We start from the raw sequence: 14,880 nt of genomic DNA, 5'->3' as shown, positions 1-14,880 counted from the left end.
GAGATTTATACATCATCTGAAAGCTGAATAAATAAGTTTTCCATTGATGTATGGTTTATTAGGATAGGACAATATTTGGCCGAGATAAAACTATCTGAAAATCTGGAATCTTAGGGTGCAAAAATATCAAAATACTGAGAAAATTGCCTTTGAAGTTATCCAAATGAATTCTTAACAATGCATATTACTAATAAAAAATTAAGTTTTGATATATTTACTGTAGGAAATTTACAAAATATCTTCATGGAATTATTTTTGGCATAAAAGAAAAATCGATAATTTTGACCCATACAATGTTTTTTTGGCTATGGCTAAAAATATACCCCAGCCACTTAAGACTGGTTTTGTGGTCCAGGGTCACATATATCCGTATGTAACAACAGTATGGCTAACCTGTGACAAGCTCTCGTACTTCAGTGTCCACTGTTGTTCTCAGCAGGCGAAGCAGTGCAGGAACTCCACCTGCATTTCTCACGGCAATCTTGTTGTCGTCTGTAGCTCTGCCATAAACAAGGTTCCTCAGGGCTCCGCATGCGTACCGCTGCACCTCCAGGACCTTATGATCCAACAAATCCACCAGGTGTTTTATTCCATCCAGACGACACACCTTCAAAACACAAGAGATTTTCACTTTGTTCAGGGGTTGCTCAAATAATATGCATTAAAGGTGAGGTACAGTTTATCATTTCTGTTCCAACTAGTGACACAAAGCAGAAATGCTATTTTTTAAACATGTTTCCCAAATATTTCCTTTTGTCTGCCACTGTTCTGTATTGCGATCCATTTCATAGCCCACACTAATTACAGGTTTCTTGTCATCTTGATATAACTAGTGGTGGGCAGATCGAGGCTTCCTGAAGCAATGAAACAGTTGAAGCAAATGTGCCATATTGTGTCGAGGCTTCGAATCAATCCAACACCCGTCTCAACGGTGACACCTAGTGGTCACTTGCATGTGTTGATCTGAAACAACCCTGACAACGAGCCATTAAAAAATGTGTCGTTTTTATAATTATTGTATTTTTCTAATATGTGAAGCTTGTAACCTGTAGGCTTCTCACTGTGCATAATGTTATTTTGGTCATGAAAATTATTATTAATAAAAGAAATCAAGCCACAATGTCTCACTTTTTTAGAGATTTTTATTCAAAAATATTAATTTCTCTGCTGTGGAAGGACTTAGCCTACTTCTTTTTTTACAGATAATTTCTCCAGCCTTTGAAAAAAATCCTCTCACAGGGGACACTTATTGCTGGCATGCAAAGATATTTTTAACAAGGACATACAAATGAGGAAAGATTACTGCTCTCTATTTCCAGTAAATTAGGGGATCATGAGTTCTGGGCAAAAACGCATCATGGAGGTATTTTTTCACTTCCACTGTGGCATCAGCTGTAGCATTGTGTATCATCTGGGTTTCATGGATACGATTATCAAAAAGTTCCCATAAACTGTCCTGTGTTTCTACTGGTGTTGATGTTGATGGTGATGAGGATGGGCCTGATGTTGACATTTGTGGCTCTGAATAAAAATGAAAACAGCAATTAGTAACAAATCCTACACTGACGGCATATATGAAGTATATATTATATGAATCAGATTACATATAACATAGACTGAAACTGTAGCCTACTGGTTCGTTATTTGGAAACCTTCATAAACATTATATTATGAACATTTATGCTCAGTGTGCAGAGAAAAATCAAATGGAATGTAGAACTACAACAATTAGGAAAACCAAAATGATGTCTTCACTGGCTGTAGACTGGGTGCTCATATGTAGACCTATAAAAATGTATATTCACACAATAGTATATTATATTGACAATATATTCAAGTTCAAGTTCAAGTTCAAGTCTGCTTTATTGTCAATTTCCACATGTACAGTACATACATACAGAGAATCGAAATTGCGTTACTCTCAGTCTCCGGTGCATACAGATAACATTAACATTAAAGCCCTAAAAAAATAACTAGATCAAATATAAAATGTATATACAATTATACAATAAGGGATTTATAAAATATAAAAGACATATAATAAAAATACAAGTTAAAAATAAAGTTAAATAAAGCAGCGCAAGGTAAATGACAGATATAGTGCAAATCAATGAAGTGTGAACAACAGTGCAGTTAAAAGATTTTTTAGTGCAAAAAAATCACTTATTAAAAATATCTTAAGTCTGATTAAAAGTGACAAGTGACAAGTGACCAAGAGCAGTTATTTAACTGACTGATGAGGTAGTTCCATGCCGAATGAGGTAGTGAGTGAGCGGTGAGTGAGCAGACCAATGCTGCACAAGTGACTCGTGCATGTCATCATATAATTAGTGTGTGTGTGTGTGTGTGTGGGGGGGGGGGGGTTCATAGTTCAGTGGTGCCTGGGGAAGAAGAGGGGAGGGGGGGCAGGTTCGGGAGGGAGTTCAGCTTCCTGACAGCCTGGTGGATGAAGCTGTCCTTCAGTCTGCTGGTCCTGGCCTGGAGACTCCGCAGTCTCCTCCCTGATGGTAGCAGGCTGAAGAAGCTGTGTGATGGGTGAGTGGGATCACCTGTGATGCAGAGGGCTTTGCGGGTGAGACGGTGTTCCATAAATGTCCTGGAGGGAGGGTAGAGAGACACCAATGATCTTCTCAGCTGCTCTCACTATGCGTTGTAGAGTCTTTCGGCAGGACGCGTTGCAGGCGCCATACCACACAGTGATGCAGCTCGTCAGGATGCTCTCGATGGTGCCTCTGTAGAATGTGTACATGATGGGGGGTGGGGCTCTGGCTCTCCTCAGTTTGCGGAGGAAGTAGAGACGCTTCTGTGATTTCTTGGCCAGTGCTGCAGTGTTGTCGGTCCAGGAGAGGTCCTCTGTGATGTGCACACCCAGGAACTTGGTGCTGCTCACTCTTTGTAGGTTCGGGAGGTTTATTGTGTGATGTGCGTGCTGAGTGTGTTGTTTCTTGTAGTTTAGAACTATCTCCTTCGTCTTCTCCACGTTCAGAGAGAGATTGTTGTCACTGCACCACCCGGCCAGGCGGCTCACCTCGCTCCTGTAGTTTGTCTCATCTCTTTTGCTAATGAGACCCACCACAGTCGTGTCATCCGCAAACTTAATGAAGAGGTTGGAGCTGTGTGACGGGTGTGCAGTCATGGGTCAGCAGAGTGAAGAGGAGGGGGCTCAGCACACATCATTGGGGGGCCCCAGTGTTCAGTGTGATGGTGCTGGATGTGTTGCTGCCGACCCGTACTGCCTGAGGTCTTCCAGTCAGAAAGTCCAACAGCCAGTTGCACAGCGAAGTGTTGAGCCCCAGCTCGACCAGTTTGTGAATGAGCTGTTGAGGGATGATTGTGTTGAATGCTGAACTGAAGTCTATGAAACAGCATTCTGACATAAGAGTCCTTTTTTTCCAGATGGGTGAGTGCTGAGTGGACGGCAGTGGAGATGGCATCATCGGTCGACCGGTTGGACCGATATGCAAACTGGAATGGGTCCAGGGAGGGGGGGAGGGCAGACTTGATGTGGTGCATGACTAGCCGTTCAAAGCACTTCATGAGGATGGGGGTAAGTGCAACAGGACGGTAGTCATTGAAGCAGGATGGAGATGGCTTCTTCGGGACTGGGATGATAGTGGTAGTTTTAAAGCATGTGGGAATAACAGCCTGACTCAGTGAGATGTTAAAAATGTCTGTGAAGACATCAGTGAGTTCTGCTGCACAGTCTTTCAGTACACGCCCAGGGATGTTGTCAGGACCCGGAGCTTTGCGGGCATTGATCCTGCTGAAGGATCTCCTCACACTGTCAGGGGTCAGAGTCATCACCTGGTCGCCGGGAGGAGGTGGAGTCTTCTGTGCAGTGGTGCTGTTTTTGTTGCTCAAAGCGAGCGAAGAAGGTGTTCAGCTCGTTCAGCAGAGAGATGTTGTTGTCACAGGTCCGTGGTGGGGGCTTGTAGTCCGTAATGGTCTGTATTCCCTGCCACAGGCTCCTAGTGTCTCTGCTGTCGCTGAATTGGTGAGCTATCCTCCTGGAGTGCTGTCTCTTAGCCTCTCTGATGCCGCGGGACAGGTTGGCCCTAGCTGTTCTCAGGCCCACCTCATCTCCAGCTCTGAAGGCAGCATTCCGTGTCTTCAGGAGTCTGTAGACCTCCCCCGTCATCCATGGCTTCTGGTTGGCCCGGACAGTGATAGTTTTTTGTGATCGTTACATCATCAATACACTTATTGATGTAGGCAGTAACAGTCTCTGAGTACTCCTGGAGGTCAGTGGTGTTATTGCATGTGGCAGCCTGTTTAAACATGTCCCAGTCAGTTGTGTTGAAGCAGTCCTGAAGAATCTCTGATGATCCTTCTGGCCACACTTTAATCTGTTTGTAAAACTGGTTTGGCGACTTTAATGAGTGGTCTGTATGCAGGCATTAGCATAACAGTGATGTGATCTGAGGCTCCGAGGTGGGGGAGGGGGAGGGCTTTGTAAGCTCCTCTCTGTGTGGTGTAAACAAAGTCCAAAATGTTATTACCTCGTGTTGGAAAGTTGATGTGCTGGTGTATTTTTGGAAACACACTCTTAAGGTCAGCATGGTTGAAATCCCCAGCTATGATGAGAAAAGCATCCGGGTGTGCTGTCTGCTGCTCACTGATGTGTTGGTACAGTTCATTAAGTGCGTCGTTCCTGTTGCTGGTGATGTTGAATGGGGGAATGTACACTGAAATGAGCAGTATAGCAGTATATTCCCTCGGCAGATAGAACGGCCGGCACTTAATAATCATAAACTCCACCAGGGTTGAGCAGTGTTTGCTGATCACAACAGTATCGCGGCACCACGCGTCATTGATGTAAACACAAAGCCCGCCGCCGCGGGTTTTTCCTCCCGCGACGAGAGCTCTGTCCGCTCGATAGCACGTCAGCTGGTCGAGCTGAATAGCGCCATCTGGAACGCTGTCGCTGAGCCATGTTTCCGTGAACACAAAAACACAACAGTCTCTTACAGTCCTCTGAGTTGAGCGTAGTAAACGAATGTAGTCCAGTTTATTGTCCAACGAGCGTACGTTAGCCAGTACGATGGTGGGGACAGATGGCTTGTGTGGGTTAGCCGTTAGCCTAGCCCGGATACCTCCGCGCTTCCCCCTCTTCTGCTTCCTCTCACGCCGCTTGTGGCGCCGCCTCCGCTGCGGGCGAGATGCAGTAGTGGGGGTCGATGATGGGTGAAGGGCCTCCGTAGCAGATCGAGATCCCGCAGCTGTTCCGCTTGCGCGGAGTTTAACTGTAAAAATGCAGTTCTGCCGACATCGAGCAGAAAACTCGCGACTGTATTTGCGCTTACAGACAGGTAGACGTGACGACAAACGTGCAAAATCACTGCGACTCACAAGACAAAAAACACGAAAACACCGTTCTGTCGGGACAGAGAGAAGCCGCTGCGTGTGGCCGCGCCGCCATCTTGGTTAAGGTGCTGAGTGTGTGCGAGTCGCCATCTTGGTTTAGAATTGAAGCTGTTTTTAACATGATTGGCAGTTGTGATTGGGACATTAGGTTGTAGGGCTTAGGTTGACAGAGGGCTATGGACTTTCTAAACAGTGTCCCAACAGTTTGTAATTATATTTCAATTATAATTATATTTCAAACAATGCATACCTAGCTTAGATGGCCCAGCAGTGTCAGTAGCAGGCCTAGGTACATGGGGAATGCTACCATCGCCTGCACCCTGCAAAATGGCAGGATGAGTGCTCTTCAAATGGCTCATCATGGATGATGTATTGTTGCAGTAGGCTAGCTGCCTATCTATATTAATATATCTATGTATCTATATATGTATCTATCTATTAATCTATGTATCTATCTATTAATCTATCTGTCTATATACTGTATATTTCTATCTATGCATCTATTAATGTGTCACTATATGTATATTCTGTCTGTCTGTAGCCTATCAGTCAGTGTGCAAATTTAAATGTAAGCCTAAATATAACTAAACAATCGCACTATAAATGTCACCATATCACCAAATATCTGCTATCTCAAAATCAAACTCCTCTCACAAAAATCCACGAGGTCAAGATGCGTTGACTTCACTTTTATACAGATGTGTGATTGTGTGGTCTGTACCCGACCGTGTCAATCAAACGCTGATTCGGCGGACCATGCCACCAGTTGAAACACTTTGAGGCTTCATTAGCCGTAGTCACGTGACATGGGCGTTTTGAATCACGTTTCGGATCAGTGTTTCGAAACATCTGTGCTTCGGGATCTCGCAAAGCTTCGAAACGTCTGTTTCACGTCAGCCATCCCTAGATATAACCAGTTATAAGCAAACTCACTGTAATCATTACATAAATGACAAAAATACTATAACAACAGAGTTACCAGCATTAAAGGCCTCTAATACTACATGCTTTCTCTGAAGACATTTGCTAAGACACTAAACCCCATTCTCTGAAACAAATTCTCAATAGCCTAAACCAATTTGTCAAATAAATCACTCTTTCTGCAAAACCTTAAACAAGTTCAGGCTGTTAGCCACTGTTTGAAAATATTGTGCATAGAATAGAACTCTAAACACATTCTGCACTGTGATGAACGTGATGCAAAACCCTAAACACAAGAAGGGCAAAAGTTAAGCAAAACTGCAACACGGTTATCCTCATTTACAATAATTGAAAACTGTTTACACTTGTTTCTAAATGTGTCAATGTACAAAATACAAGCCAGTTCAAAGTGCACAAATGGCATGGGTGCATCCATCAATCTGAGTGGTACGGAAGAGTGTGTATACGAGGTGGAGGAAGAGTAGGATGAGGAAGAGTAAGACAAAAACAGTCATTTCAGATGAAATCAGAGCTACTGTGATAGACCATGTTCTTGTGCATGGAATGACAGAGGCAGGACAAAGAGTTCAACCTAAATTGAGCAGATTCTCTGTGGTCACCATAATCAGGACTTTCAGAGAATTTTTTTTTTTTTACCCTGTATTTTGGTAATTTCAATGTTTTTGTGTAGAATTGCAAGATTACCACGTTAGGGTGGAAGAACTGGCCTGTGGTGACATAAATGTGCTGTCTTGCCAAGGCTGGATCCGGCACACCAGAGGGTTTTTTTGCCCATTGCCTGGCAAGGGACAAAATTGCCTGCAATGAAGATGAAGTCCTCTGGCCAGACCCAGCTCTAAGACATAATCCTGAGACAGGATGATCTTTCTGTTTTAATGTATTTATTTAAAGTTTTTCTTGTTTGCTAACACACCATTCATGAAACAATCAACAATTTTCTCACAACTATAAACACAATTTCAAAACTTTACACACCAAATTGTATAAACTTCAGACTTCCAGGTCAAAATCAAATAGTTTAGTCAAAAACATTCTCTTTCACCAGAATCTAATCTTTGGGCTCAGATGACACATAAACCTGATAATACACAGACTACTTCACTGCCTAGAGAGCACTAGGGAGATCAATTCAAAACACTGTTATAAAAACCTTTTGGGAATCAGGAATAATTCTGCAACTCAATGTCTATTACAGTTTACAACATAAATAGAGGGGTGGAGATATAGTGAAATTCAGCAGTCTAATGGACAGCAGGCCTAATGGACAGGTTGTGGGTTTAGAGTCTGGTGTCGGGTTTCGAGTCTCAGGTCCGCCTCGCCTCTCCTTTCTTTGCTTTTGTTTATTGATTTCTGTGTAGTTGTATAGCAGTAGATGATATTTTGAATAATTCAAATAACAATGAATTGAATATGAACACACAATACTGTATACTGTCAATTACTGTAAAGTAAAAAATAAAAAAATACAGCATCCTCTGCCAAACTATGGCGGTCTCTCAAGGCCCCAATATATACTTCAAACGATGTTCGTTTTTGTTCTTCGTTTGGGGGCAAAAAGAAGTTTGAAAAGGCTGAGCAACGGTATACTGTTTTCGAACATTCTGACACCCCCGCTCTGCTGGAGGCAGGGTGTAGATTTATGTAAACGTGTGTCAAGATGCTCACTCATATCCCCTAAACACAACAACTCTGAAATGATGAGGTGTAGGCAATCTAGGTGTGAGACGGCACCAATGGTCAGAATATTACAGACAAAAGAATAATGATTAGCAGCAGTTCACAGTCAAGTATCATGTTTGCAATACAAAAGAACCATCCCATTCCCATAATCAGTCTTTATGGGAAGTGTTTATGTCTTATAGTCTGAAAACTTTAGCATGATGTGGAAAAAAATACTGGAGTCAGTTTGTTACTTTATTTTATTAGTGTTCATTTATTTTATTAAACTGGATAAATTGTTATACCTTTTTATATTTTGTGTGGTGTCATGATTTACTTTTGATAAAAACAAAGGTTTATTATTTTATGTTCGTTTGGCATTTCATTTATTGTATACCCTTTAAATTCGCTTGTTGAAAGAAAAACAAAAGCAGCAGCAGCAGGAGTATGGTGCAACGTTTATTTGAAACACATGTATTTGGTACTTGCTACCTTATATCTTTACTCTTTCCTTTCATTCTTTTAATGGCTTTGGAAAACTTGTCTTGGATGTTTCTCTGCGTCACTTCTTGCATAACTCCGGGTCGTCGACACCAAGCTTCATTGCAATTTCTTTCTAAGAATTAAATGCTTTCTCTGAATCTTTTAAATATGTCCGCGAGCGATCGTACAGGTGTGAATATATCTGTGCCAGCACAGCTATTCGACACATTGTATATATGTTGCTAGTGATAGGAGATGTTCTCTTGCCTGACCTCCGGTGAATGAGAAACGAACCATGGAAAAAAGAAAAAAAAACGCCACAGACCAATGGAAGTTCAAAGGTGTTTAGGAGCAAAACGAACTCCCCCAGAAAGTTTGCTTTGGTCAGCTGTTTCGAACTGCTGAAACGAACTCAAAACAACTTCGTTTCGGCCTGATTTTCTTCGAAATTACATCATATCAGTTCGTTCTTCGATTTCGTTTGAAGAATATCGGGGCCTTTAGTCTTCTGACAAAAGACTTTCTCTAGCTCCCCTAGACAGTCGTTTATCATAGGTTGTGGCATCATGCTCCGGTGGTGGGGGAGGAAGGCCATCACCTACGTTACAGCAATGAACATCCAGGGTAAATGTTGCTCCTTAACTCAACAGTTATGCGTTTGAGGGTGTACAACATGTGCTACAGTATTTACTGTACATAGAAGAGTGAAAGTTCTCATTTAAAGTACTGCTACTGTGTACTGTAATTATATTATATGTGTGAGTAGTATAGAAACCCTGTAGATGAGCCTGTAGACTCATGCTCATTCCATGCACAAGAACATGGTCAACTATAGTGGTTTGTATTTCATCAGGAACAAATATCCTTTGACCCCGTTGCCTTCATTTTTCTTTTCCCTTCCTCTTCCTCTCCTCTTTCTCTTTGTCTCCCACCACTAGGATTCAAAAAGCACATAATCACCTGTAAACCTACTTCTATTATCCAGAGATTCTGACTGGTGTGTCATCAGTTTTGGCACTTACAGTTTTTTTTTCGATTGCTAACAAGCATTGTTCAATACTGAAGCCACATTTTCAAAACTGTTCATACAGCTTGCATTACCAACATTAATCTTGGCCAAACAGTTAATCTCACCTTCAAAACTCACTCAGACCAACAAAACACTTCATATATGTCTCAAAATGAGTTTGCATCACCATAACACTGGCCACAATTCTGTTTCATTCACAACACACTGATCTAAAAAAACACTAACAACAAGGAACATTACATATCCTATGTACTTTTATCTTTGAAGTTTGAATGGTTTTTCATATAAGTATTTAATTATAGGATAAGAATAACATCTTTTCATTTTACTGTATTGCTGTAACTGTATTACAGCACAAATAATGAATGAGAAAAGCACCCCCCCCCCATTTCTTTACATACCAAAAAAAAAAAAACAAGAAACAAAAAACAAACAAACCAACAAAAAAACCCCATCAACATTTAAAAAACATACTTGTGAAAAATAAAATAAAAAGCATGAATAATTTCCTGAAGCAATAATTAAAAAAAAGCATCAATAGCATATCTAGTATAGTGTAATGAGGTATGTGCAGTATTGGAGTTCCAATAATTATTATTAATTAATTATTAATTATTATTCAATTTCACAGTAAATATTCTGCTAAGATTTTATATTTCAATATAATTCCTGCAGAAATGGGCAGAGTTTGCTGTTGTTTTGATTGGAATGTGCTTTTATCAGTTTTGAAAGCAGTGTGTAAGCATTTGAAAAATGTGCTGTTTTGCAGGTTGTGGAGTATGAATGACAAAAGTGTTTGTGGATTTTGAGAAATTTGGTCATTGAACGCATTTTGTGTGAAAGCAAATAAAAATGATTCACAGTTTGTTTAGCATAGACTTTTTTACAGCTGAACGTGTGAACAGTTTTGAAAATGTGGCTTCAGTATTGAATAATGCTTGTTAGAAATTGAGAAAAAACCTGTAATGTTTACACATAGAAAAATGTGTGCTATTTGAGTACTTTTTGTGATGCTTGATATATTGTGTACTTGTGTTTTCTGAATGAAACAAAATGAGGGAATTTTTTTTGTGTAGAGCTTGCAGAAAAGTTTAAGCAAATTTGAATGTGTGTGAAAACAGGTGAAATGTGTTAAAAGTTTTGAAAAATGAGTCTCTGTTTTGAGAACTGAATGAATTGTTTGGAAAATTGGGCCAAATTACTTAGTTATAGTGTGTTAGCAATAGAGAAAAACTGTATTTATTTATTTATTTATTCATATTCTCCCTCTTTGAGAGTAGCATGTTTTTCCACATATTTACTAAAGTGTGATTTATTTTGTTTGTGTGTGTGTTTTAATTGGAAAATGTTTACTATATACATGTACAATAAACCTTTTTTTTGTAACTACATGCACTGGATATCGGTTTCTCCATTTTTTTTTTTTTTTTTGATGTAGTGTTTAATGAATGATCCATAGTGCATTATTGACAAATATGTGTATGATTTGAAAGCTTTGTTTGGTTTTTGAGAACAGGTGAAATGGTTTTGAAGCGATTATTTGATTTTGCCAGAAGAGTCAGGGGTTCGGTGAATTTAGTTTGAAGATTTGGATTTGTGTTTAAGGTTTTGAGAAAATGAGCGATGGCTTTAAGAAATGTGTTTTAGCAATTCAGAAAAACTGTAATAGTCACCAACCATTTCTTAATTAATTTAAAATGGGCAGAATCTTCCCTCCGCATGTCTCATAGAAAATGGAACATTGTTTACCTCGGTCTTGACGTGGCTGTCTCTGTAGCACAGGTGTTGCAGGTATGCCGCTGCATTAGCCTGCACAGATGGAAACTGATGCTGTAGCATGTGGATGACCTCCGGCAGGTCTGGGTCACGCCATGCAGACTCTCTACAAAAACACACATTAACACAATGACAAGTGTCACATGAAGCCAGCTTATTGATTATAACACACACACAGACACACAGCAGTAACAGGGGGTGTTAATGTGAAAGCAGCAAGTGTTGATCCAGAACTATGTAAAAAATAGTTCTACTAATTAACATCAGTACTGTCATCTACCTTGGGTCCTTCTGCATGCTGTCTACCGAAGGGGAGCGTGTGGCATCATCATCCATTGGCTGGCGTGTGTAGCTGGGATCAGGGGACCAGTAAGGGGTAGACTGGTATGCTTCTGTGTATATGGAGTTTAAAGCATAGTTATTTCTTTGGTACATCATGTTACTGCGCTGACTGGAGCTCCGCTGCAGGTTACTCATACCTGAAACACAGCAACCACAGCACACATGAATTAGAAGCTTTCATTTTTGTTTTAAACCTTGGAACCTTTGGCTTAAAGAGACGTTGCAGGCTAAATCAAAATCAAGCTCTATAAATCAGTCTCTATCAAATGGTGTCTGTTGCAGTCTTTACAAAATAATTTTTAATTTTGTAGCCCCATAATCCTTGACCAACTGCTTTGTTTTATACCTATTTTTTTAATTATCTTCATAAACCATGTAACATTTGAAAGCTGCAAACCCTAAAGCCCCGTTCACACCGTTCAACTTTTTCGTTGCTTGTTGCTTGTGGCTGGCAACTGAGGTCGCTAGTGGGCGTTCCCACTACTGGTTGCCTAGTTACCCCGTAACACTCCACTACAGCAGATGAATCACGTGCTCTCCACTGACTTCACTCCCATTGGTTGTCGCTCACGAAATTCGCTGCTAATTTGCATAAAGTTGAAGAATTTAGAACTTTTGTAGCTTGACTCGCATTGCTTGACACGCCCAAATTCCATCGCCAATGATCACTGTCGCTCTTGTTGCCGGAAGTTGCCAGCTCTCCATTGAAAATTAATAGGATTATGTCGCTCTGTGGCTATATGACGCTGGCGGTGTGAATGGGGCTTAAGGTTCGACCAAAAATTTTTTGCAAAAAATTATTAGCATAAACATGAGTGCAACTTGGAGCTGTTGGTGGCCCTAGAGGGTTTTTTTTTTTTCTCTGGGTTTCCTTTTTTTCCACAACTTGAATAAGTCTTACTATCAAGATTCTAAGTAAGTGGAGACAGCGCAGTCTTGCCTGGCCCAAGATGGTGTATGTGTGGAAGCATCAAAGCAAAAAAGTGGGCTATGAGACATCTATGTGTTTAGGTCTATGGTTTGAGAAACCTATTTCAGGTTTTGAAGTCTATAGTAATGAGCTACTCAGTTAAATCAGATGTGTTTGATTAAAGTGAAATACAAAGTGTGGACTAAAACTGCACATTTTAGAGTGGCTTTTTATTGTGGCCAGCCTAAGGCACACCTGTGCAATAATCATGCTGTCTAATCAGCATCTTGATATGCCACACCTGTGAGGTGGATAGATAATCTCTGGAAAGGAGAAGTGCTCACTAACACAGATTTAGACAGATTTGTGAACAATATTTGAGAGAAATAGGTCTTTTGTGTACATAGAAAAAGTCTTAGATCTTTGAGTTCAGCTCACGAAAAATGGGGGCAAAAACAAAAGTGTTGCGTTTATAATTTTGTTCAGTGTGGCAACATTTTAAATAAACACTACATATAAAATTATTTACATTAGATGTTATACACAACTGTTTTTTAATAATTTATTTTGATACAATTCAAATGAAAAAAACAAATAAAATAAATAAGATTCCACAAGTTTCTGTAGGTGCGTACCAAAGGATGGCCTGTAGAGTGCACTCTGTGGGCTGTGGTTCAGGTCTGAAGCTGTTTGGCTCAGGCTGTGGTAAAGGGGTCCCTGCAAGGTCCGGCCCTCATAAATAGGTCCAATATGGCGGTCAGGGGAAGTGGCTGACCTCAGATCAGCTCCTATCTGACTGTGTTGACTAGCATAAGATGTTCGCACACCTGATGATGACAAAACAATACAAACAAATAGTTACAGTGAGACCCATCACTCATATACTCACTGATATTCACTTATTATGGTCTGGTTTCTGTAAAGGATAAAAAGGAAAGAAAATTCTTAATCTTAATTTCAAAACAGAAGATATTTTAAGGAAAGTTTGGTTGCCACTGACTTGGGGGAAAAAGGGGGAGGGAAAAAAAACATTTCTCAAATATATTTTTTATTATAAGACATTTTGGAATGAGATGAGGATGAATAAATTATGACAAAATTTGTATTTTTGATCCCCTATCCCTTTAACCCAGGGCGATTTACTCCACTGTCTTTCATCAATTTGACATAAGGAAAATTAAGAAGTCCTGGTTTTACATGGTACTACATTTCTTTTTCTAAGCAAAACGAAAACTCAGCTGTTATTACTCAACTGCTATAGTAACAAACACAACTTTCACGTCCATCTTATCAACAGATAAACTCTACTCTCTTATTGTAGATATTTCAGCAAAGGCAACATTGTAATTTTATCTGCTGTTGGAATGACGTAACAACAGAGCACTCAACACAGGACTCTCTCTTTTCTAGCATTTTAAATACAGTTGCTCCTTTACGCTTAAGGAAGGTTAAGGAAAACAGTCTGACACCGTGGTATAATGAGCCCACTCGCACCCTAAAGAGAGCAGCCCGGAAAATGGAGCGCAGCTGGAGGAAAACAAAACTAAAAGTATTTTGTATTGCTTGGAGGGAAAGTAACCTATCCTACAGAAAAACATTAAAAACTGCTAGATCTGATTACTTTTCATCTCTTTTAGAAGAAAACAAACATAACCCCAGGTATTTATTCAATACAGTGGCTAAATTAACGAAAAATAAAGCAAATAAAGCATCAACAAGTGATGACATTTCCATCACAGCAGCAATGTCTTTATGAACTTACTTTACTTCTAAAATCGATACTTTTAGAGATAAAATTGTCACCATGCAGCCGTCAGCTACAGTATCACATCAGACAGTGCACTATAGATCCCCTGAGGAACAGTTCCACTTATTATCTACTATAGGAGAGGAAGAATTGTATAAACTTGTTAAATCATCTAAACCAACAACATGTATTTTAGACCCTATTCTATCTAAGCTCCTAAAAGAGGTGCTTCCAGAAGTCATAGATCCTCTTCTGACTATTATTAATTCCTCATTGTTATTAGGATATGTCCCCAAAACCTTCAAACTGGCTGTTATTAAGCCTCTCGTCAAAAAACCACAACTTGACCCCAAAGAACTAGTTAATTACAGACCGATCTCGTATCTCCCTTTTCTGTCCAAGATACTAGAAAAGGTAGTATCCTCACAATTATATTCCTTCTTAGAAAAAAATGGTATCTGTGAGGATTTCCAGTCAGGATTTAGACCGTATCATAGTACTGAGACTGCTCTCCTTAGAGTTACAAATGACCTGCTCTTATCATCTGATCGTGGTTGTATCTCTCTATTAGTGCTATTGGATCTTAGTGCTGCGTTCGACACTATTGACCACACCATTCTTTTGCAT

General features: G+C 40.1%; 1 protein-coding gene across 8 annotated transcripts in view; it reads right to left on the bottom strand.

The window, feature by feature from the left end:
• LOC109073638 (plakophilin-4-like) overlaps window positions 1-14,880 on the bottom strand; it is a 128,740-nt gene that overhangs the window by 47,829 nt on the left and 66,031 nt on the right. For 7 of the 8 annotated variants that reach the window (XM_042755118.1, XM_042755123.1, XM_042755120.1 and 4 more), the window contains 4 exons: window positions 13,142-13,333; window positions 11,535-11,733; window positions 11,228-11,360; window positions 394-607 (listed from right to left, as the gene is read on the bottom strand). In XM_042755118.1, coding sequence (XP_042611052.1) covers window positions 394-607; window positions 11,228-11,360; window positions 11,535-11,733; window positions 13,142-13,333 — 738 coding nt within the window. The remainder of the gene's footprint in view (window positions 1-393; window positions 608-11,227; window positions 11,361-11,534; window positions 11,734-13,141; window positions 13,334-14,880) is intronic. The other variant, XM_042755121.1, reaches the window with a different exon arrangement.

The sequence above is a fragment of the Cyprinus carpio genome, unplaced genomic scaffold, assembly GCF_018340385.1.
Source record: "Cyprinus carpio isolate SPL01 unplaced genomic scaffold, ASM1834038v1 S000006643, whole genome shotgun sequence".
In the NCBI taxonomy this organism is placed as follows: Eukaryota; Metazoa; Chordata; class Actinopteri; order Cypriniformes; family Cyprinidae; genus Cyprinus; species Cyprinus carpio.
The sequence above is the reverse complement of the archived record's forward strand: the minus strand, read 5'-3'. Positions and strand labels throughout refer to the sequence as shown.